Source organism: Pecten maximus, chromosome 3, assembly GCF_902652985.1.
Source record: "Pecten maximus chromosome 3, xPecMax1.1, whole genome shotgun sequence".
Classification (NCBI taxonomy): Eukaryota; Metazoa; Mollusca; class Bivalvia; order Pectinida; family Pectinidae; genus Pecten; species Pecten maximus.
Window position 1 is genome coordinate 52,867,533 of NC_047017.1, and position 24,368 is coordinate 52,891,900.

The 24,368-nt window shown below is 39.6% G+C and overlaps 2 protein-coding genes across 9 annotated transcripts in view; one reads left to right on the forward strand and one right to left on the reverse strand.

Moving 5' to 3' along the window:
* The window catches only part of LOC117324550, a 46,092-nt gene extending 33,387 nt beyond the window's left edge, over window positions 1-12,705 (forward strand). For 2 of the 4 annotated variants that reach the window (XM_033880461.1, XM_033880463.1), the window contains exons 13-14: window positions 6,296-6,463; window positions 12,280-12,702. In XM_033880461.1, the coding sequence (XP_033736352.1) occupies window positions 6,296-6,463; window positions 12,280-12,563 (452 nt within the window). In that variant the 3' untranslated portion in view covers window positions 12,564-12,702. Of the gene's footprint in view, window positions 1-6,295; window positions 6,464-12,276 lie in introns of all 4 variants that reach the window. The other 2 variants (XM_033880460.1, XM_033880462.1) reach the window with 2 other exon arrangements.
* Window positions 12,706-19,954: 7,249 nt separating this feature from the next.
* Window positions 19,955-24,368, reverse strand: part of LOC117324551 (kinesin-like protein KIF26B) — a 385,773-nt gene continuing 381,359 nt past the window's right edge. For all 5 annotated transcript variants that reach the window (XM_033880465.1, XM_033880464.1, XM_033880466.1 and 2 more), the window contains 2 exons: window positions 24,016-24,227; window positions 19,955-21,845 (listed from right to left, as the gene is read on the reverse strand). In XM_033880465.1, the coding sequence (XP_033736356.1) occupies window positions 21,663-21,845; window positions 24,016-24,227 (395 nt within the window). In that variant the 3' untranslated portion in view covers window positions 19,955-21,662. The remainder of the gene's footprint in view (window positions 21,846-24,015; window positions 24,228-24,368) is intronic.

A 24,368-nucleotide genomic window follows, 5' to 3' on the forward strand; every position in this document is an offset into this window, starting at 1 on the left:
GTGGGGTAATGATGTAGGGCCAGCAGTAATGACTTGTGGGGTAATGATGTAGGGCCAGCAGTAATGACTTGTGGGGTAATGATGTAGGCCAGCGGTAATGACTTGTGGGGTAATGATGTAGGGCCAGCAGTAATGTCTTGTGGGGTAATGATGTAGGGCCAGCGGTAATGACTTGTGGGGTAATGATGTAGGGCCAGCAGTAACCGGGTAATGATGTAGGCCAGCAGTAATGTCTTGTGGGGTAATGATGTAGGCCAGCGGTAATGACTTGTGGGGTAATGATGTAGGGCCAGCAGTAATGTCTTGTGGGGTAATGATGTAGGGCCAGCAGTAATGTCCTAATGATGTAGGGCCAGCAGTAATGACTTGTGGGGTAATGATGTAGGGCCAGCAGTAATGTCTTGTGGGGTAATGATGTAGGGCCAGCAGTAATGTCGTAATGATGTAGGGCCAGCAGTAATGACTTGTGGGGTAATGATGTAGGGCCAGCAGTAATGACTTGTGGGGTAATGATGTAGGGCCAGCAGTAATGTCTTGTGGGTTAATGATGTAGGGCCAGCAGTAATGTCTTGTGGGGTAATGATGTAGGGCCAGCAGTAATGACTTGTGGGGTAATGATGTAGGGCCAGATGTAATGTCTTGTGGGGTAATGATGTAGGGCCAGATGTTATGTCTTGTGGGGTAATGATGTAGGGCCAGCGGTAATGTATTGTGGGGTAATGATGTAGGGCCAGCAGTAATGACTTGTGGGGTAATGATGTAGGGCCAGCAGTAATGTCTTGTGGGGTAATGATGTAGGGCCAGCAGTAATGTCGTAATGATGTAGGGCCAGATGTAATGTCTTGTGGAGTAATGATGTAGGGCCAGCAGTAATGTCTTGTGGGGTAATTATGTAGGGCCAGCAGTAATGACTTGTGGGGTAATGATGTAGGGCCAGCAGTATTGTCTTGTGGGGTAATGATGTAGGGCCAGCGGTAATGTCTTGTGGGGTAATGATGTAGGGCCAGCAGTAATGTCTTGTGGGGTAATGATGTAGGGCCAGCAGTAATGACTTGTGGGGTAATGATGTAGGGCCAGCACTAATGTCTTGTGGGTTAATGATGTAGGGCCAGCAGTAATGACTTGTGGGGTAATGATGTAGGGCCAGCAGTAATGTCTTGTGGGGTAATGATGTAGGGCCAGCGGTAATGTCCTAATGATGTAGGGCCAGCAGTAATGACTTGTTGGGTAATGATGTAGGGCCAGATGTTATGTCTTGTGGGGTAATGATGTAGGGCCAGCAGTAATGTCTTGTGGGGTAATGATGTAGGCCAGCGGTAATGACTTGTGGGGTAATGATGTAGGGCCAGCAGTAATGTCTTGTGGGGTAATGATGTAGGGCCAGCAGTAATGTCCTAATGATGTAGGGCCAGCAGTAATGACTTGTGGGGTAATGATGTAGGGCCAGCAGTAATTTCTTGTGGGGTAATGATGTAGGGCCAGCAGTAATGTCGTAATGATGTAGGGCCAGCAGTAATGACTTGTGGGGTAATGATGTAGGGCCAGCAGTAATGACTTGTGGGGTAATGATGTAGGGCCAGCAGTAATGACTTGTGGGTTAATGATGTAGGGCCAGCAGTAATGTCTTGTGGGGTAATGATGTAGGGCCAGCAGTAATGACTTGTGGGGTAATGATGTAGGGCCAGATGTAATGTCTTGTGGGGTAATGATGTAGGGCCAGATGTTATGTCTTGTGGGGTAATGATGTAGGGCCAGCGGTAATGTCTTGTGGGGTAATGATGTAGGGCCAGCAGTAATGACTTGTGGGGTAATGATGTAGGGCCAGCAGTAATGTCTTGTGGGGTAATGATGTAGGGCCAGCAGTAATGTCGTAATGATGTAGGGCCAGATGTAATGTCTTGTGGAGTAATGATGTAGGGCCAGCAGTAATGTCTTGTGGGGTAATTATGTAGGGCCAGCAGTAATGACTTGTGGGGTAATGATGTAGGGCCAGCAGTATTGTCTTGTGGGGTAATGATGTAGGGCCAGCAGTAATGTCTTGTGGGGTAATGATGTAGGGCCAGCAGTAATGTCTTGTGGGGTAATGATGTAGGGCCAGCAGTAATGTCTTGTGGGGTAATGATGTAGGGCCAGCAGTAATGTCTTGTGGGGTAATGATGTAGGGCCAGCAGTAATGTCTTGTGGGGTAATGATGTAGGGCCAGCAGTAATGTCTTGTGGGGTAATGATGTAGGGCCAGCGGTAATGTCTTGTGGGGTAATGATGTAGGGCCAGCGGTAATGTCTTGTGGGGTAATGATGTAGGGCCAGCGGTAATGTCTTGTGGGGTAATGATGTAGGGCCAGCAGTAATGTCGTAATGATGTAGGGCCAGCAGTAATGTCTTGTGGGGTAATGATGTAGGGCCAGCAGTAATGTCTTGTGGGGTAATGATGTAGGGCCAGCAGTAATGTCTTGTGGGGTAATGATGTAGGGCCAGCAGTAATGTCTTGTGGGGTAATGATGTAGGGCCAGCAGTAATGTCGTAATGATGTAGGGCCAGCAGTAATGTCTTGTGGGGTAATGATGTAGGGCCAGCAGTAATGACTTGTGGGGTAATGATGTAGGGCCAGCAGTAATGTCTTGTGGGGTAATGATGTAGGGCCAGCAGTAATGTCGTAATGATGTAGGGCCAGCAGTAATGTCTTGTGGGGTAATGATGTAGGGCCAGCAGTAATGACTTGTGGGGTAATGATGTAGGGCCAGCAGTAATGTCTTGTGGGGTAATGATGTAGGGCCAGCAGTAATGTCGTAATGATGTAGGGCCAGCAGTAATGACCTGTGGGGTAATGATGTAGGGCCAGCAGTAATGACTTGTGGGGTAATGATGTAGGGCCAGCAGTAATGACTTGTGGGGTAATGATGTAGGGCCAGCAGTAATGACTTGTGGGTTAATGATGTAGGGCCAGCAGTAATGTCTTGTGGGGTAATGATGTAGGGCCAGCAGTAATGACTTGTGGGGTAATGATGTAGGGCCAGATGTAATGTCTTGTGGGGTAATGATGTAGGGCCAGATGTTATGTCTTGTGGGGTAATGATGTAGGGCCAGCGGTAATGTCTTGTGGGGTAATGATGTAGGGCCAGCAGTAATGACTTGTGGGGTAATGATGTAGGGCCAGCAGTAATGTTGTAATGATGTAGGGCCAGATGTAATGTCTTGTGGAGTAATGATGTAGGGCCAGCAGTAATGTCTTGTGGGGTAATTATGTAGGGCCAGCAGTAATGACTTGTGGGGTAATGATGTAGGGCCAGCAGTATTGTCTTGTGGGGTAATGATGTAGGGCCAGCAGTAATGTCTTGTGGGGTAATGATGTAGGGCCAGCAGTAATGACTTGTGGGGTAATGATGTAGGGCCAGCAGTAATGTCTTGTGGGGTAATGATGTAGGGCCAGCAGTATGTCTTGTGGGGTAATGATGTAGGGCCAGCAGGTAATGTCTTGTGGGGTAATGATGTAGGGCCAGCGGTAATGTCTTGTGGGGTAATGATGTAGGGCCAGCGGTAATGTCTTGTGGGGTAATGATGTAGGGCCAGCGGTAATGTCTTGTGGGGTAATGATGTAGGGCCAGCGGTAATGTCTTGTGGGGTAATGATGTAGGGCCAGCGGTAATGTCGTAATGATGTAGGGCCAGCAGTAATGTCTTGTGGGGTAATGATGTAGGGCCAGCAGTAATGACTTGTTGGGTAATTATGTAGGGCCAGCAGTAATGACTTGTGGGGTAATGATGTAGGGCCAGCAGTAATGTCTTGTGGGGTAATGATGTAGGGCCAGCAGTAATGTCTTGTGGGGTAATGATGTAGGGCCAGCGGTAATGTCTTGTGGGGTAATGATGTAGGGCCAGCGGTAATGTCTTGTGGGGTAATGATGTTGGGCCAGCGGTAATGTCTTGTGGGGTAAGGATGTAGGGCCAGCGGTAATGTCTTGTGGGGTAATGATGTAGGGCCAGCGGTAATGACTTGTGGGGTAATGATGTAGGGCCAGCGGTAATGTCTTGTGGGGTAATGATGTTGGGCCAGCGGTAATGTCTTGTGGGGTAATGATGTAGGGCCAGCAGTAATGTCGTAATGATGTAGGGCCAGCAGTAATGACTTGTGCGGTAATGATGTAGGGCCAGCAGTAATGACTTATGGGGTAATGATGTAGGGCCAGCGGTAATGACTTGTGGGGTAATGATGTAGGGCCAGCAGTAATGACTTGTGGGGTAATGATGTAGGGCCAGCAGTAATGTCTTGTGGGGTAATGATGTAGGGCCAGCAGTAATGTCTTGTGGGGTAATGATGTAGGGCCAGCAGTAATGACTTGTGGGGTAATGATGTAGGGCCAGCAGTAATGACTTGTGGGGTAATGATGTAGGGCCAGCAGTAATGACTTGTGGGGTAATGATGTAGGGCCAGCAGTAATGTCTTGTGGGTTAATGATGTAGGGCCAGCAGTAATGTCTTGTGGGGTAATGATGTAGGGCCAGCAGTAATGTCTTGTGGGGTAATGATGTAGGGCCAGCAGTAATGTCGTAATGATGTAGGGCCAGCAGTAATGACTTGTGGGGTAATGATGTAGGGCCAACAGTAATGACTTGTGGGGTAATGATGTAGGGCCAGCAGTAATGTCTTGTGGGGTAATGATGTAGGGCCAGCAGTAATGTCGTAATGATGTAGGGCCAGCAGTAATGTCTTGTGGGGTAATGATGTAGGGCCAGCAGTAATGTCGTAATGATGTAGGGCCAGCAGTAATGTCTTGTGGGGTAATGATGTAGGGCCAGCAGTAATGTCTTGTGGGGTAATGATGTAGGGCCAGCAGTAATGACTTGTGGGGTAATGATGTAGGGCCAGCAGTAATGACTTGTGGGGTAATGATGTAGGGCCAGCAGTAATGTCTTGTGGGGTAATGATGTAGGGCCAGCAGTAATGACTTGTGGGGTAATGATGTAGGGCCAGCAGTAATGTCTTGTGGGGGTAATGATGTAGGGCCAGCAGTAATGTCTTGTGGGGTAATGATGTAGGGCCAGCAGTAATGACTTGTGGGGTAATGATGTAGGGCCAGCAGTAATGACTTGTGGGGTAATGATGTAGGGCCAGCAGTATGATCGTGTGGGGTAATGATGTAGGGCCAGCAGTACGTAATGAATTGTGGGGTAATGATGTAGGGCCAGCAGGTAAATGTCTTGTGGGGTAATGATGTAGGGCCAGCAGTAATGTCTTGTGGGGTATGATGTAGGGCCAGCAGTAATGACTTGGTGGGGTAATGATGTAGGGCCAGCAGTAATGTCTTGTCGGGGTGGTAATGATGTAGGCCAGCAGACAGTAATGTCTGTGGGGTCAAATGATGAGGGCCAGCAGTAATATTGTGGGGTATATGTAGGGCCAGCAGTAATGAACTTGTGGTTGGTATATGATGTAGGGCCAGCAGGAGTATGTCTTGTGGGGTAATGATGGTAATGATGTAGGGCCATAGTAATGATTGTGGGGTAAGGTAAATTGTCAGCAGTATGCTTTGGAGGATATCAAATGAGGAATGTTGGCCACGAATTCCTTGATGAGTAATGTTACAGGACCTAATGTCCCAGTGGTAGATCAACTGGGATGATTTAGCTCAGTGTACTACATGCTGGGAATGATGTAGGTGCAGCGTCAAGTCATATGGAATGTGTAAGGCCAGCTTCAATGAGAATGTAGGCAGCAGTAAAGTGTTCATTTGTAGTGTAAGCAAGAATACTCTTGTAATATTCACGTATACTGTGTAAGATGTAGGCCAGGAATTTCTTGTTTAACTTGCCAGGACATAAGCTGTGGGTAAATGAGGCCAGTAATGACTATGTGAAACAAGTCATACTCATGACGTCGTTTGAGAGGTTAATATTGTGGACAATGTAAAGTTTTTAGATGTCAGACCAGCGTTGTAACTGCGTGGAAATCTACGGTCAATACAAGTCTATACATAGTCTTTACAGACGTTTAGGCCACGTCTGTAAGCTCTCAAAACATTGTCCAGAGTGAACAGTGTTGAAGTGAGCGCACGTGTGTGAGATAGTATGTGTGTGAGATATGTGTTATCATGCACTATAATGTTACAGCTGTTGATTGTAAGTGTAGAACACTATATTTACAAGTTGTCTCCACTTTGACATTTGTTATACAGTATTTAGTTAGGTAATTATAATATGTAGAACCATTTCAAAAATGACCTGTTGTTGAAGGTAAATTTTCAAATAGTTTGAGATATCAAATGAGAATTTTGGACGAACCTACCATAATAATGTTACAGGACCATCCTGTCCCAGTGGATATCAACTGGTGGATTACTACTGCTTCATGTACCTACCCATGCCTAGGACATATGACATGGCCAGTCTGCAGTGTCACAGTCATAATGGAAGTGTGCCTGAAGTCACTTCAAGAGAAATGCAGCAAGCACTGAAAGTGTTCCTTTTAGGTAAGAAACACTCCTTTAATCATCTCATCTGTTTAACAGGTAGTGTCAAGGAATTTTCTTTTTAACTTGCCAGGACATAAACCCAGTGGGCAAATGACGTCAGTATGACATTGAAACAACGTCATACTCTGACGTCGTTTAGACGTTCAATTTTGGTTGAAAATGAAAGTTTTCTAGATGTCAGAACCTGACGTTGTACCGACGTCGGAAATCTGACGTCAATACAACGTCTATACAACGTCTTTACAACGTCTATACAACGTCTTTACAACGTTATTACAAAGTCCTAACAACATCGTTTCAACGTTGCGCAGCAGTCGGAATCAGACGTTAAAACCGACGTCAGAAATGTGACCTTTATTCAACCTGATTTATATTTTGCATTGTTACTTATTCTAGCACAAGAAATATTTCTAAAATCTGCAAAACTACACTACGATTTTGTATACACTTCTTAAGCGCAAGTTGTGCTGAAATATGTAACAATGTTCATAAAGCGAATGTATGTAGGTCGCATTTCTGGGGGTGTTTGTAATTTTAACACAAAAGGAGAAATGTTGCTGTAATTAACACGCTCTTTAGTTGGTAATAAAATAAACAAAAATCGTCAAACAAGTATCCATGTTTTTTTTATTTAGACTATTAATCCCGGTAACCACTTAAAACGCAGGTCCGGAACATGACAGCAACTGGTGACATCCAATGAGACTTCATGTGTTGTTAGTTCTAATGTCTTCATCTCACGTTCTGTATAAAATAATAAAACAAACGGATTATATTATTTGCTTTTTTTTTCAGGTCATCTGACCCGAAGGGTCAGGATGACCTATAGCCATCGTGCTTCGTCCGTCATCGTGCGCCGTGTGCCGTGCGCCGTGTGCCGTGCGCCGTGTGCCGTGCGCCGTTCGCCATGCGCCGTCCGTAAACTTTTCACATTTTAATCTTCTCAAGTTCCACCAGTGGGATTAAGCTGAAACTTGCCAGAAATGATCCTGAGATGGTCCTGACCAAGTGTTGTTATTTTTCGATTCGGTCCGAAATCCAAGATGACCGCCATAGCCGCCATCTTGAAAAACACATTTTAAACTTCTTCTCAAGTTCCACCAGTGCTATTGAGTTGAAACTTGCCTGCAATGATCCTGATATGATCCCAACCAAGTGTTGTTATTTTTTGGGTTGGTCCGAAATCCAAGATGGCTGCCATAGCCGCCATTTTGAAAACACATTTTAAACTTCTTCTCAAGTTCCACCAGTGCTGTTGGGCTGAAACTTACCAGAAATGATCCTGAGATGATCCCAACCAAGTGTTGTTATTTTTCGGGTCCGTCCGAAATCCAAGATGGCCGCCATAGCCGCCATCTTGAAAAACACATTTTAAACTTCTTCTCCAGTTCCATTGGTGCCATTGAGCTGGAAATGGGTGAGGATGTCAAGGAAGGCGAGCCAACATAGTGTTGTTATTTGTTTGGCCTCGTAAAAAATTTGACATGGCAGCAATATGGCGGCCATTTTGTAACATGATTGCGCAATCATGGTTTTCCTTAACAACACCTATTTCAAACTTCTTCTCAAATTCCACCAGTGGGATTCAGCTCTAACTTACCAGAAATGATCCTGAGATGGTCCTTACCAAGTGTTGTTATTTATCGGGCCGGCCAGAAATCCAAGATGGCCGCCATGGCAGCCATCTTGAAAAACACATTTTAAACTTCTTCTCCAGTTCCACTGGTGCCATTGAGCTGGAAATTGGTGAGGATGTTAAGGAAGGAGGGCCAACAAAGTGTTGTTATCTTTTCGGCCTTGTAAAAACTTTGACATGGCAGCAATGGCGGCCATTTTCTAACATGATTGCGCAATCATGGTTTTCCTGAACAACACCTATTTCAAACTTCTTCTCAAATTCCACCAGTGGGATTCAGCTCTAGCTTACCAGAAATTATCCTTAGATGGTCCAGACCAAGTGTTGTTATTTATTGGGTCGGTCAGAAATCAAAGATGGCCACCATGGCCAACAGTGCCACTATATACTTGCTACAGAGAATGCATACTACAATAATATAAGGGTTTTAATTTAGAGTCAGATGACCGTGAAGGCCCCTGGGCCTCTTGTTTTAATTATACACTGTCTCTGGAGTTAACCAAAGCATGCGTTCACGGAACTGTGTCCTACATTAATATAAAAAACTACAAAATGGCTGCATAAGGCGGTCTAACAGGTATTATTGTCTTTAGAGTTAAAAATTGTTTACATTCTGACTACTGTACTTGTGTTCTCCGGATATCGGGTTTGTTTGTAGTGTTACAATGTCAAGCAACTTAACAAATATCCATCAATATAAGCTTAACAACTCTTACACTCAACAGTTACCACCTATAGAAGAAACCAGCATCTATTTTATGATAATTCAAGTTTTGGATGGACTGACGTTATAGCGGTTAGCTGTAGGCGTGCAATACTTCAGTCTCACGTTCATAATAGCATATTTAAAACACAAACATCAAACTGAAACATCGGGAAGCAATGAAAAAAACTCTACATAAATAACGATTCAAAATATAGACACTTACTTGAAAATCCTGTTAATCCTGTTATTATGATTCAAAGTCCCCAGTTCTCAACGGCCGTAATGAGTCTCGTTGGCTTGACCAAGGCCTCCGCAAAAGCCATATGTGCTAAGATAAAGGCGCTGCTATGTGGAAGGAGGTATTAATGTCAAGTAATGCGAAACTAAACAAACAAACTTTACAACTTGGGGATAGTACATGTGTATGTGGACTTAGGGTCTCGCCTCTGCAGAACGAGGATTTTGATGATGTGCAGCTAAATTGCGCATTTAAATACTTTGAAAAGAATCATAAAATGTGTTTATATGGCAAAATATATCTTCCTTGTGAATATCATATTCATTTCAAATTTCGTTACTGTTAGGTAATGAGACATAAGTACATGCACATTTTCAAATTCATATACAGTGTATATTATATACATTTGCTGTCACTGTCGTCCGACATTGCTTCCACATGTTCATTTCAATGTCTGATCATGGACGAAATCGGTGGTCTTATCGACGTTGAAAAGACGTTGCCAATATCGCGACCACAACATAACGTTTATTCAACATTGATACAACGTCATAGCATCAACGTTGTTTTCACAGTTTGGCTTCGACGTCTGATCGACGTTGTAAAATGGTTGTCGACGTCGCAACAATAATTCAACCTATAATCAAAGTTGAAACAACGTCGTACGCCCACTGGGAAGGGGCATGTAAGTGTTTGACTACAGGTGCTGACTTTGTGTGGTTTGACCGTATCATTCTGCCGTCCATACCATATCTCTCTGTTTGACCACAAGTACTGACTTTGTGTGGTTTGACCGTATCATTCTGCTGTCCATACTGTATCTCTCTGTTTGACCACGGGTGCTGACTTTGTGTGGTTTGACCGTATCATTCTGCTGTCCATACCATATCTCTCTGTTTGACCACAGGTACTGACTTTGTGTGGTTTGACCGTATCATTCTGCTGTCCATACCATATCTCTCAGTTTGACCACAGGTACTGACTTTGTGTGAAATAGTTGTCATATTCTTATTATACAAACTCCTCCTAAGCCGCTAGGCCAATTTGAATAAAACTTCGCACAAATATAAAGGATCATGTCAATTGTTTAGAGGAACATGGAGGTATCTCCAACATGGAGTGCTTAGAAGTAAAGGGTCGTATCTCAAATTTATCAATTTATAGATGGTCTAATTCTGTTAAAATACTATGTGATTTAAAAGAATTAGACAATTTCCATTGATATAATGTACATATTCTATAAGAAAAGCTCAGTCATTGTTAAGCATTGAGATTGTAATATGTAATGTGTTATATTATGTCCATGTTTGTACCATTGTGTATGTTACTGTTTTGGGAGAGGACTTATATAGGCTTTGCCTGCTGTCCAATCCTATTGTCCTTATGTGTCAATGAAATGTTTTGAAATTGAAATTGAAGAAAAGCTCAGTCGGAGTTGTAATTGATAAATTTGAGATACGACCTTTTACTTCTAATTGCACTCCATGTTGAAGATACGTCCTTTTTCCTCTAAACAATTGATTATTCATTATTTTACGACTCTTATGTAAATAATACTGTTTTGTCTTCATGTATTCTTGTTATATGTATTGATGTTTTTGGAATGAAAAAAATAACAACAAAAAGCATGTAATTTGACACAGTTGTTTCCAAAATTATCACCATGGCAAAACAATACAGCTAGGCCACTGTTTGGTCAAAATTTAGATATTGTCTAATTTTGATCAAATTTGGTATATAGGGTATTAGGATATTGAAATAGCACTATATTGGTTTTGTTGCCATGACAACAATGCTGCTAAGAAAATAAGAAAATGGTTCCCTGATTGGTCGGGTGTATTTGTCAGCCATTGGCTTTCAACACTTAGATCAGAAGGGCAAGGACATTTCTCTAATACAGACAACTTAATGTACTTATAAGAAGGAAATGCTACAGTGTATATAAACTTCAGATGTTGTCAAGTTTAGATAGAATTTGTCTAAAATAGTTTGTTCAATTAAGACACTTGTAGAATCAGTTGATTTCTTCACTAGTGATCATTACAGAAAATTTGAAATCGAAACCTCATATCTGTTGACAGATTTCTGCATGTTTATGACAGCCACTTCTGGGAGAGATTTTAGAAAAGGAGGAGGAGGGGGGAGGTTAGGGTTGTCATAGGCATGTTATTTTCACATGTAGTTGTTTCAGTCTCCATCTGCAACCAGAAAAAATGTCTGATGAAAGAAAAAGCCAGTTCTGCAGAACTCCCTATGTAGCAATTTAAACAAATTAATAAAAACTTTATATTCATTGTATGAACCTTGGTTTACACCATAGCTAATTGCCACAAGATGTCGTCTGCACATGGCTTGTGACGGGGTGTTTATTGTTTCACCAACACATGCACAAGTTTTTTTCAAGGAGTTAATGTTTCTGGATGATTAAACATCACTACCCAACCACTGTTTTTCCCACACACCAGCGTGACTGATGCTTGTAACGGAAGTCGTGTCCTGGAGAGAGATACATATTGACTAATAGCTATACGTACATATAGGTATAACACTTGTAAGTCTGGAAGACATGGGGGACCACAAGTCGATTACCAAACAGCAAGATTCATTTTTATTTTAATGACACCAAACTTGTGTGAAAAGTCATCTTGAATCTAAAACTACAGAGATTTTATCATAATTTGTTGTCTTGTTGATTTTAGATATTTTTAGATTATCTATGAGAGCAAATCATGTTCAGCCTAAAAAGGTGTTTTTCTCCAATCCAGGTACCTATCTTTATATACTTACATACATTACTGATGTACATATCCAGCAAGGAAAATCCACTTTCTTACCTCAAATAAGAAAAGTGAATCAAATATGTTGAAAATGATTTTAAACTTTATTTTTGATTAATTTCTTTACTTCCGTTCTATATTGTTTGGAGTGCCATGACTTAGGCTCGGTAGATAATATTGTACAACCCTGACAGATCATTTGGTACCTATCTGGGCGGGCAAATAACTGTCCAATTAAGTTAATATGTATTTTGATTTCGCTTGCCAAATTCTTTTACATAATACTTCTGTACTGTTTCAAATTGTAAAAGATTTTGATTTTGAAAATTTATGTTATATATGTATCACTAATCGATGTCTTGTGAAAACATGGAATTAAAGATAAGTTTTCTACTTCTATTTATGTTGTTGTGAATTGTCTGAACTATGATTTTGTATTTTTCTGTTGACCAGCAGAAACTGGAGCAGAAGTCCCTAGTGTGTGGCTGTCATCCATGTTGTACAACTCTCATGCCAAAAAATGGTACTGGGAAAATAGTGGTGATCCTGTCTTGTATGAAAACTACATGAGGGATCCACCTGCAGGCAAGGAGGGCGAGATGTGTAACCAGTTTAGGGTTGAGTGGGATAGCCACTGGTCAGCCAACTCCTGTAATGATCATCTCAGACTACCTACTGTCTGTCACCATCAAATTGACTCTCTTCCACCTATCTCTGGAAAACTTCCATACGGACTGTGATAAATTTTTTAAAAAGTTCATTGTTATTCTATCGCATTACTATTTTTTCTGTATTTGTTCTTGTTTAATGCTAAAATATATTTGAATTTGAAGAGCTAAAACGTTTGTGATATAACTAAAATAAAATATTTTAATAATGCTAGTTGGGTATGTTGTTGTTATTTCAAGAGTTGCTTCCCCTTGACCTACAAATTTGTGATGAGCATTCTTGGGTGATTGTTTGACGGCTAAGAAATGTACCTGTAGAAAATAGTTATCCTGCAATAAATCAATGGGGCCCAATTGTTTGACGGCTAAGAAATGTACCTGTAGAAAATAGTTATCCTGCAATAAATCAATGGGGCCCACAAATTACCTCTGACCAAAATAAGTCGAGGTGCCCACACATTACCTCTGACTGAGATAAGTCGAGGTGCCCACACATTACCTCTGACTGAGATAAGTCGAGGTGCCCACACATTACCTCCAACTGAGATAAGTCGAGGTGCCCACACATTACCTCCAACTGAGATAAGTCGAGGTGCCCACACATTACCTCAGACTGAGATAAGTCGAGGTGCCCACACATTACCTCCGACTGAGATAAGTCGAGGTGCCCACACATTACCTCCGACTGAGATAAGTCGAGGTGCCCACACATTACCTCCGACTTAAATAAGTTGATGTGCCCACACATTACCTCTGACTTAAATAAGTTGATGTGCCCACACATTACCTCTGACTTAAATAAGTTGATGTGCCCACACATTACCTCTGACTTAGATAAGTTGATGTGCCCACACATTACCTCTGACTTAAATAAGTTGATGTACCCACACATTACCTCTGACTTAAATAAGTTGATGTGCCCACACATTACCTCTGACTTAAATAAGTTGATGTGCCCACACATTACCTCTGACTTAAATAAGTTGATGTGCCCACACATTACCTCTGACTAAAATAAGTTGATGTGCCCACACATTACCTCTGACTTAAATAAGTTGATGTGCCCACACATTACCTCTGACTAAAATAAGTTGATGTGCCCACACATTACCTCTGACTAAAATAAGTTGATGTGCCCACACATTACCTCTGACTTAAATAAGTTGATGTGCCAACACATTACCTCTGACTTAAATAAGATCCATCAATGTCTGCCATAAACTTACTGACCCATCAATGTCTGCCATAAACTAACCATTCCTTCAATGTCTGCCATAAACTTACTGATCCACCAATGTCTGCCATCAACTTAACATTCCACCAATGTCTGCCATAAAGTTACAGATCCACCAATGTCTTCCATAAATTTACTAATCCACCAATGTCTGTCATAAACTTACCACTCCACCAATGTCTGCCATAAACTTACTGATCCACCAATGTCTGCCATCAACTTAACATTCCACCAATGTCTGCCATAAAGTTACAGATCCACCAATGTCTTCCATAAACTTACCGATCCACCAATGTCTGCCATAAACTTACTGATCCACCAATGTCTGCCATTAACTTACTGATCCACCAATGTCTGTCATAAACTTACCGATCCACTAATGTCTGCCATAAACTTACCGATCCACCAATGTCTGCCATAAACTTACCGATCCACCAATGTCTGCCATAAACTTACCGATCCACCAATGTCTGTCATAAACTTACTGATCCACCAATGTCTGCCATAAACCTTACTAATACACCAATGTCTGCCGTAAACTTACCGATCCACCACTGTCTGCCATAAACTTACTGATCCACCAATGTCTGTCATAAACTTATTATTCCACCAATGTCTGTCATAAACTTACTGATCCACCAATGTCTGCCATAAACTTACCGATCCACCAATGTCTGCCATAAACTTACCGATCCACCAATGTCTGCCGTAAACTTACCGATCCACCAATGTCTGTAATAAACTAACTGATCCACCAATGCTGTCATAAACTTACTGATCCACCAATGTCTGCCATAAACTTACCGATCCACCAATGTCTGTAATAAACTAACTGATCCACCAATGTCTGTCATAAACTTACTGATCCACCAATGTCTGCCATAAACTTACTGATCCACCAATGTCTGTCATAAACTTAACATTCCACCAATGTCTGCCATAAACTTAACATTCCACCAATGTCTGCCATAAACTTACTGATCCACCAATGTCTGCCATAAACTTACCGATCCACCAATGTCTGCCGCCATAAACTTACTGATCCACCAATGTCTGCCATCAAGTTGCAGATCCACCAATGTCTGCCATAAACTTACTGATCCACCAATGTCTGCCATAAACTTACTGATCCACCAATGTCTGTAATAAACTAATTGATCCACCAATGCTGTCATAAACTTACTGATCCACCAATGTCTGCCATAAACTTACCGATCCACCAATGTCTGTAATAAACTAACTGATCCACCAATGTCTGTCATAAACTTACTGATCCACCAATGTCTGCCATAAACTTACTGATCCACCAATGTCTGTCATAAACTTAACATTCCACCAATGTCTGCCATAAACTTAACATTCCACCAATGTCTGCCATAAACTTACCGATCCACCAATGTCTGCCATAAACTTACCGATCCACCAATGTCTGCCGCCATAAACTTACTGATCCACCAATGTCTTCCATAAAGTTACAGATCCACCAATGTCTGCCATAAACTTACTGATCCACCAATGTCTGCCATAAACTTACTGATCCACCAATGTCTGTCATAAACTTAACATTCCACCAATGTCTGCCATAAACTTACCGATCCACCAATGTCTGCCATAAACTTACCGATCCACCAATATCTGCCATAAACTTACCGATCCACCAATGTCTGCCATAAACTTACTGATCCACCAATGTCTGCCATAAAGTTACCGATCCACCAACGTCTGTCATAAACTTACTGATCCACCAATGTCTGTCATAAACTTACTGATCCACCAATGTCTGTCATCAACTTAACATTCCACCAATGTCTGCCATAAACTTACTGATCCACCAATGTCTGTCATAAACTTAACATTCCACCAATGTCTGTCATAAACTTACTGATCCACCAATGTCTGCCATAAACTTACCGATCCACCAATGTCTTTCATAAACTTACCGATCCACCAATGTCTGCCATAAACTTACTGATCCACCAATGTCTGCCATAAACTTACCGATCCACCAATGTCTGTCATAAACTTAACATTCCACCAATGTCTGTCATGAACTTACCGATCCACCAATGTCTGCCATAAACTTACCGATCCACCAATGTCTGTCATAAACTTACCGATCCACCAATGTCTGGCATAAACTTACTGATCCACCAATGTCTGCCATAAACTTACCGATCCACCAATGTCTGGCATAAACTTACCGATCCACCAATGTCTGTCATCAACTTACTGATCCACCAATGTCTGCCATAAACGTACCGATCCACCAATGTCTGCCATAAACTTACTGATCCACCAATGTCTTCCATAAACTTACCGATCCACCAATGTCTGCCATAAACTTACAGATCCACCAATGTCTGCCATAAACTTACTGATCCACCAATGTCTGCCATAAACTTACCGATCCACCAATGTCTGTCATAAACTTAACATTCCACCAATGTCTGCCATAAACTTACTTATCCACCAATGTCTGCCATAAACTTACCGATCCACCAATGTCTGCCATAAAGTTACCGATCCACCAATGTCTGCCATAAACTTACCGATCCACCAATGTCTGCCATAAACTTACTGATCCACTAATGTCTGCCATAAACTTACTGATCCACCAATGTCTGCCATAAACTAACTGATCCACCAATGTCTGCCATAAACTTACTGATCCACCAATGTCTGCCATAAAGTTACAGATCCACCAATGTCTGCCATGAATATACCGATCCACCAATGTATGTCATAAACTTACTGATCCACCAATGTCTGCCATAAACTTGTGGTGGTATTTAGTTGAAGTTTATGGTGGTATTTAGTTGATGTTTGTCATGGTATTTAGTTAAAGTTTGTCGTGGCATTTAGTTGAAGTTTGTTGTGGTATTTAGTTGATGGTTGTCGTGGTATTTAGTTGAAGTTTGTCGTGGTATTTAGTTGAAGTTTGTCGTGGTATTTAGTTGATGTTTGTCGTGGTATTTAGTTGATGTTTGTCGTGGCATTTAGTTGAAGTTTGTCGTGGCATTTAGTTGAAGTTTGTCGTGGCATTTAGTTGATGTTTGTCGTGGTATTTAATTGATGTTTGTGGTGGTATTTAGTTGATGTTCGTCGTGGTATTTAGTTGATGTTTGTCGTGGTATTTAGTTGAAGTTTGTCTTGGTATTTAGTTGAAGTTTGTCGTGGTATTTAGTTGAAGTTTGTCGTGGTATTTAGTTGAAGTTTGTCGTGGTATTTAGTTGATGTTTGTCTCGGTATTTAGTTGATGTTTGTCGTGGTATTTAGTTGAAGTTTGTCGTGGTATTTAGTTGAAGTTTGTCGTGGTATTTAGTTGAAGTTTGTCGTGGTATTTAGTTGAAGTTTGTCGTGGTATTTAGTTGAAGTTTGTCGTGGTATTTAGTTGATGTTTGTCGTGGTGTTTAGTTGAAGTTTGTCGTGGTATTTAGTTGAAGTTTGTCTTGGTATTTAGTTGAAGTTTGTCGTGGTATTTAGTTGAAGTTTGTCGTGGTATTTAGATGATGTTTGTCGTGGTATTTAGTTGAAGTTTGTCTTGGTATTTAGTTGAAGTTTGTCGTGGTATTTAGTTGATGTTTGTCGTGGTATTTAGTTGAAGTTTGTCGTGGTATTTAGTTGAAGTTTGTCGTGGTATTTAGTTGAAGTTTGTCGTGGTATTTAGTTGAAGTTTGTCGTGGTATTTAGTTGATGTTTGTCGTGGTATTTAGTCGATGTTTGTCGTGGTATTTAGCTGAAGTTTGTCGTGGTATTTAGTTGATGTTTGTCGTGGTATTTAGTTGATGTTTGTCGTGGTATTTAGCTGAAGTTTGTCATGGTATTTAGTTGAAGTTTGTCGTGGTATTTAGTTGAAGTTTGTCGTGGTATTTAGTTGAAAATTGTCGTGGTATTTAGTTGAAGTTTGTCGTGGTATTTAGTTGAAGTTTGTCGTGGTATTTAGTTGATGTTTGTCTCGGTATTTAGTCGATGTTTGTCGTGGTATTTAGTCGATGTTTGTCGTGGTATTTAGCTGAAGTTTGTCGTGGTATTTAGTTGATGTTTGTCGTGGTATTTAGTTGATGTTTGTCGTGGTATTTAGTTGATGTTTGTCGTGGTATTTAGCTGAAGTTTGTCGTGGTATTTAGTTGAAGTTTGTCGTGGTATTTAGTTGAAGTTTGTCGTGGTATTTAGTTGAAGTTTGTCGTGGTATTTAGTTGAAGTTTGTCGTGGTATTTAGTTGAAGTTTGTCGTGGTATTTAGCTGAAGTTTGTCGTGGTATTTAGTTGATGTTTGTCGTGGTATTTAGTTGAAGTTTGTCGTGGTATTTAGTTGAAGTTTGTCGTGGTATTTAGTTGATGTTTGTCGTGGTATTTAGTTGATGTTTGTCGTGGTATTTAGTTGATGTTTGTCGTGGTATTTAGTTGATGTTTGTCGTGGTATTTAGTTGATGTTTGTCGTGGTATTTAGTTGATGTTTGTCGTGGTATTTAGCTGAAGTTTGTCGTGGTATTTAGTTGATATTTGTCGTGGTATTTAGTTGATGTTTGTCGTGGTATTTGGCTGAAGTTTGTCGTGGTATTTAGTTGAAGTTTGTCAGGAATAATCCTACTCAGGAGTTGTTATTTTTTAGACCAGGTTTCAAGTCCACCATTACGGCTATTGAAGACATTTTGTCGGGCCTAGTCAGGTGACTTAAGGTCCATGGGCGTCTTTTTTAAATTGTTATCACCAAATAAAAATCCCATTTTCAAGAGAACAAAGTACTTTTGCAGCTTTTTGGAAATTTCTTTAGTTTTCTATTTCTAGATAGCAACATCTCTGCTTCCCATGCATACAGTTTTTACATTCCCAGTTGATTTAATATTCAAGGGTTTGTTCCCATTATCATTATTTCTGTAGCAGAAGTCGACTACTGATGGAGAAGATGCAGGTTGAAAGAGTGAAAGTTTTATGATTGACAAAATGATCTCATTTGGAGATGACATATATTTCCTGTTGTGACCTGAACTCGGACTTGTTTTGTGACATGAACTCGGACATGTTTTGTGACATGAACTCGGACATGTTTTGTGACATGAACTCGGACATGTTTAAACGCCTGTTGATATGACTAGTTTTCATTTTGTGACTTAACCTGAATTTGAACTAGATTTATATGGCGAGTGTCGTGGTGACCTAGATTCATATGGCGGGTGTCGTAATGACCTAGATCCATATGGCGGGTGTCGTAATGACCTAGATCCATATGGCGGGTGTCATCATGACCTAGATTCATATGACGGCTGTCATCCTGTCCTAGATTCATATTACCGGTGTCGTCGTTACCTAGATTCATATGGCGGGTGTGGTCATGACCTAGATTTATATGGCGGGTACGTGTGGTCGTGACCTAGATTTATATGGCAGGTGTGGTCATGACCTAGATTCATATGGTGGGTGTCGTCGTGACCTAGATTTATATGGCGGGTGTCATCGTGACCTAGATTCATATTGCCTTTGTTGTCGTGAGCTAGACTCATATGGCGGGTGTCTTTATGACCTAGATTTATATGGCAGGTGTCGTCATCACCTAGATTTATATGGCGGGTGTCGATGAAGTGGAGAAGCTTGCTCTCTTGTAACGCCTGGTTTTATTCTCCTTTTCAAGGGTTTTCATGTATTTGATTTATTTCAAGTTTGAATCATGGTTTTGTCAATATTCTTTCTTGCTTTTGTCTCTTGACCAAGAAAGAATATCAATGTGAGGAAATGTCTTAACATTCCAGGTACTCATGTACTTGTTGGACTAATTTGTACTGTGAATGGGTTTTCTGAAAGTAGAGCAGCAGTGATTGTTATGTAACTTATCTCTGACCCTCGCCAGCACTCAAATGGAAAGCTAGATTCTAACTAGTGGACTACACAATATACCCACGTGTCACCACTATAGGTCGTACGTGAGCTCCTTCATCTCATCTTGTTGGAAGTTTCAAACTTGTTTAACCTCTGTGACCTTGAACGTATGTCATGATCATTTTTGTGAGGACACTTGTACTTTTGTGACATTGATAGTTTGTATATATATTTTTTTTGTATAGATAATTAACATAGGAAATCTCTATAGCAAACTGACACAGCTACTACAGCTACGTATGAGAATATGGATTATAACAGTCTTCTAGAAAGGAGGTTTCCATGACGACAGTTGCTGCACCATACAGTAGCTCTGCTCAGATATTTTGTAGTAAAAAACAACAAAAATCTTTGTATAAATATTACAAATATATTTTGTCTATTTTGACATTAATGATCTATTTAACATAATAATTCTATTTGGTCTTGTAGGAGAGAAAATGTACAAATAAATAATACACAAGCATTGTACAGGGTACTGAATGGTCTCAATAATATACACTTGATAAAAATCTGATAATAATGATAGATACACCAAACCAACTGACTAAGCTCAATACAGTACTCTATTTATACCAGTCTGTATATTAATGTGAATAGTGCGGCCTTTTTCAGCAGTTTTTGTCCGTGCCGATGCATAATGAAACATATGGTGCATATTAAACCAGAATTAATGTCCGGGAATCTCACAGTAATTGAACTGTATGAAGTAGTCTGCACCGTTTAAAGTAGCTTACACCTGTCATTAATTGCATATTGCGACCATAAGCTGGCAGTAGATTTAATTAGATGATACTTGCTGAACAGTTATTTAACATTTCTTCTTTCTGTTTTGGAATCATGTAAAAAATTGTATGCAATGTTAAACTGTTGAATCCTTTGAAAATTATTATCACAATAATTAAATAAAATGAAACTGATTTTAATGATAAGAATATGAATACAAGACCTGGGATATTACTGTAAAAATAAATCATTAATTATTAAAGAATTGATTAAATTTAAGGCAGATTTGGACACCCACACAAGTAAGAATTACAATGAAATAATCTGTTTGGCAGTGAGGTAAGACACGCCTTGTCCAGGTACCATTTCTTTCTTGGCAAAGCACCTCTTAAAATAACACAAATTAATATTCAAATGATCCACGGAAAATGACATATGCAAATTCAAAATATATAAAAAATATACAAAACTCATTACAAAATTTGACATAGTAAGGATATCATTTGTCTCCAAATGAAGAAAGTTTTTGCAAAATATAAAGAAATGAATGTGCTTGCATGATTTTGATGTATACAATGAAAAAATGAATCCATTTCACAAATTTTGATTTGCATCTTTTACATTATTGCAATTTTTTGTTTGTAGAGTCAGCAGTTGAAACCAACATGGCATATTTACTAGTATACTGCAAAAATTAGGGTTGTGTAAAGTAGCACAGATAAACCCCATCAACCTCACATACTGTAGTTGGGTCTCGATGATCACTGAACCATTTACATGGTCTGGTATAATACCGTCCAATGTCACTGGACCATTTACACGGTCTGGTATAGTACCGTCCAATGTCACTGGACCATTTACACGGTCTGGTATAGTACCGTCCAATGTTACTGGACTATTTACACGGTCTGGTATAGTATCGTCCAATGTCACTGGACCATTTACATGGTCTGGTATAGTATCGTCCAATGTCACTGAACCATTTACACGGTCTGGTATAGTATCGTCCAATGTCACTGGACTATTTACACGGTCTGGTATAATACCGTCCAATGTCACTGGACCATTTACATGGTCTGGTATAGTACCGTCCTATGTCACTGGACCATTTACACGGTCTGGTATAATACCGTCCAATGTCACTGGACCATTTACATGGTCTGGTATAATACCGTCCAATGTCACTGGACCATTTACACGGTCTGGTATAATACCGTCCAATGTCACTGGACCACTTACATGGTCTGGTATAATACCGTCCAATGTTACTGGATATATCTCGGTCTGCACTACCCAGTAAACAAGACAATTTAGGAGTCACGTTGGACAACAAAACATTTACACATCTGTTTTCTTGGTCTTGGATCGACACGAAAAACACATTAGGAATTTACAGTCAAACTTCCATCCATGTTGTTCCATTAGAATCTGGTCCTTCATGTCCGGGCTATCGGGCTTCAGCTGACCTTGTCGGGAGAGAATTTCCTTCAGCTTTTCTTTTCTCTGTTCCATTTCTTTTCCCTGTGAAATACAAAAGAACATTGTGTATAAGAACATGTTTTATATCATTGATGTACTTACATAATATATACACAGAACAATGCTTGACACTAAATAGGGGGGAATTCTATCTATATCATAGGTGGTAACATAAATAGGGGGAAATTCTAACTATATTATACATGTAGGTGGTAACATAAATATGGGGAAATTCTATCTATATTATAGGTGGTAACATAAATAGGGGGAAATTCTAACTATATTATACATGTAGGTGGTAACATAAATAGGGGAAATTCTAACTATATTATAGGTGGTAACATAAAAAGGGGGAAATTCTAACTATATTATAGGTGGTAACATAAATAGGGGGAAATTCTAACTATATTATAGGTGGTAACATAAAAAGGGGGAAATTCTAACTATATTATAGGTGGTAACATAAATAGGGGGAAATTCTAACTATATTATAGGTGGTAACATAAATAGGGGGAAATTCTATCTATATTATAGGTGTGAACATAAATAGGGGAAATTCTAACTATATTATAGGTGGTAACATAAATAGGGGGAAATTCTATCTATATTATAGGTGGTAACATAAATAGGGGGAAATTCTATCTATATTATAGGTGGTAACATAAAAAGGGGGAAATTCTATCTATATTATAGGTGGTAACATAAATAGGGGGAAATTCTAACTATATTATGGTGGTAACATAAACAGGGGGATATTCTAACTATATTATAGGTGGTAACATAAATAGGGGGAAATTCTATCTATATTATAGGTGGTAACATAAATAGGGGGGAATTCTAACTATATTATAGGTGGTAACATAAATAGGGGGAAATTCTAACTATATTATAGGTGGTAACATAAATAGGGTGAAATTCTATCTATATTATAGGTGGTAACATAAATAGGGTGAAATTCTATCTATATTATAGGTGGTAACATAAATAGGGGGAAATTCTATCTATATTATAGGTGGTAACATAAATAGGGGGGAATTCTAACTATATTATAGGTGGTAACATAAATAGGGGGAAATTCTAACTATATTATAGGTGGTAACATAAATAGGGTGAAATTCTATCTATATTATAGGTGGTAACATAAATAGGGGGAAATTCTATCTATATTATAGGTGGTAACATAAATAGGGGGATATTCTAACTATATTATAGGTGGTAACATAAATAGGGGAAATTTTAACTATATTATAGTTGGTAACATAAATAGGGGAAATTCTATCTATATTATAGGTGGTAACATAAATAGGGGGAAATTCTATCTATATTATAGGTGGTAACATAAATAGGGGGAAATTTTAACTATATTATAGGTGGTAACATAAATAGGGGAAATTTTAACTATATTATAGGTGTGAACATAAATAGGGGAAATTCTAACTATATTATGGTGGTAACATAAATAGAGGGAAATTCTAACTATATTATAGGTGGTAACATAAATAGGGGGAAATTCTATCTATATTATAGGTGGTAACATAAATAGGGGGAAATTCTATCTATATTATAGGTGGTAACATAAATAGGGGGAAATTCTAACTATATTATAGGTGTGGACATAAATAGGGTAAATTCTAACTATATTATAGGTGGTAACATAAATAGGGTAAATTCTAACTATATTATAGGTGGTAACATAAATAGGGTAAATTCTAACTATATTATAGGTGGTAACATAAATAGGGTAAATTCTAACTATATTATAGGTGGTAACATAAATAGGGGGAAATTCTAACTATATTATAGGTGGTAACATAAATAGGGGGAAATTCTATCTATATTATAGGTGGTAACATAAATAGGGGGAATTCTATCTATATTATAGGTGGTAACATAAATAGGGGGAAATTCTAACTATATTATAGGTGGTAACATAAATAGGGGAAATTCTATCTATATCATAGGTGGTAACATAAATAGAGGAAATTCTAACTATATTATAGGTGGTAACATAAATAGGGGGAAATTCTATCTATATTATAGGTGTGAACATCGTAGTTCAGTAGATTTATGACATAAGTTAATATACAGTATAATCATGAAGACCAGTACATCCAGGAACATTTTAGATATAGATTTCATAGAGAATGTTTCAGAATTTCTTTTTCTAATGTAACTGATACAATTTATTATCTTGTCAAGAAACAAATCTCACCTCATCTTCAGCCCTACGTCGCCCGAGCCTTTCAACGTCAACAACATCATAGCGTTTGATTTCAAATGGTTCCTCCTTGATCTTCTGTATTTGTCTGGTGTCCACCCAAGCCTTCGGAGAAGGACTTGTCTTAAGTGTTCCTGATGGACTCTGTTTCCGGTTTTCAGGACTTTCTGATGTTCTTGCAGGAACGGAGCGACTTCTACGGGAACCTGAAAAACCATGTTATATCTCCATTAGTTTTTTGCCATTAACCTACATCAACAGTAATTTAATTTCACTTTGTTAATTTTCTATAAACTCCTAATAGAATTTCATTACCTTGCTCAACAAGATTCCATTTATTTTAACTC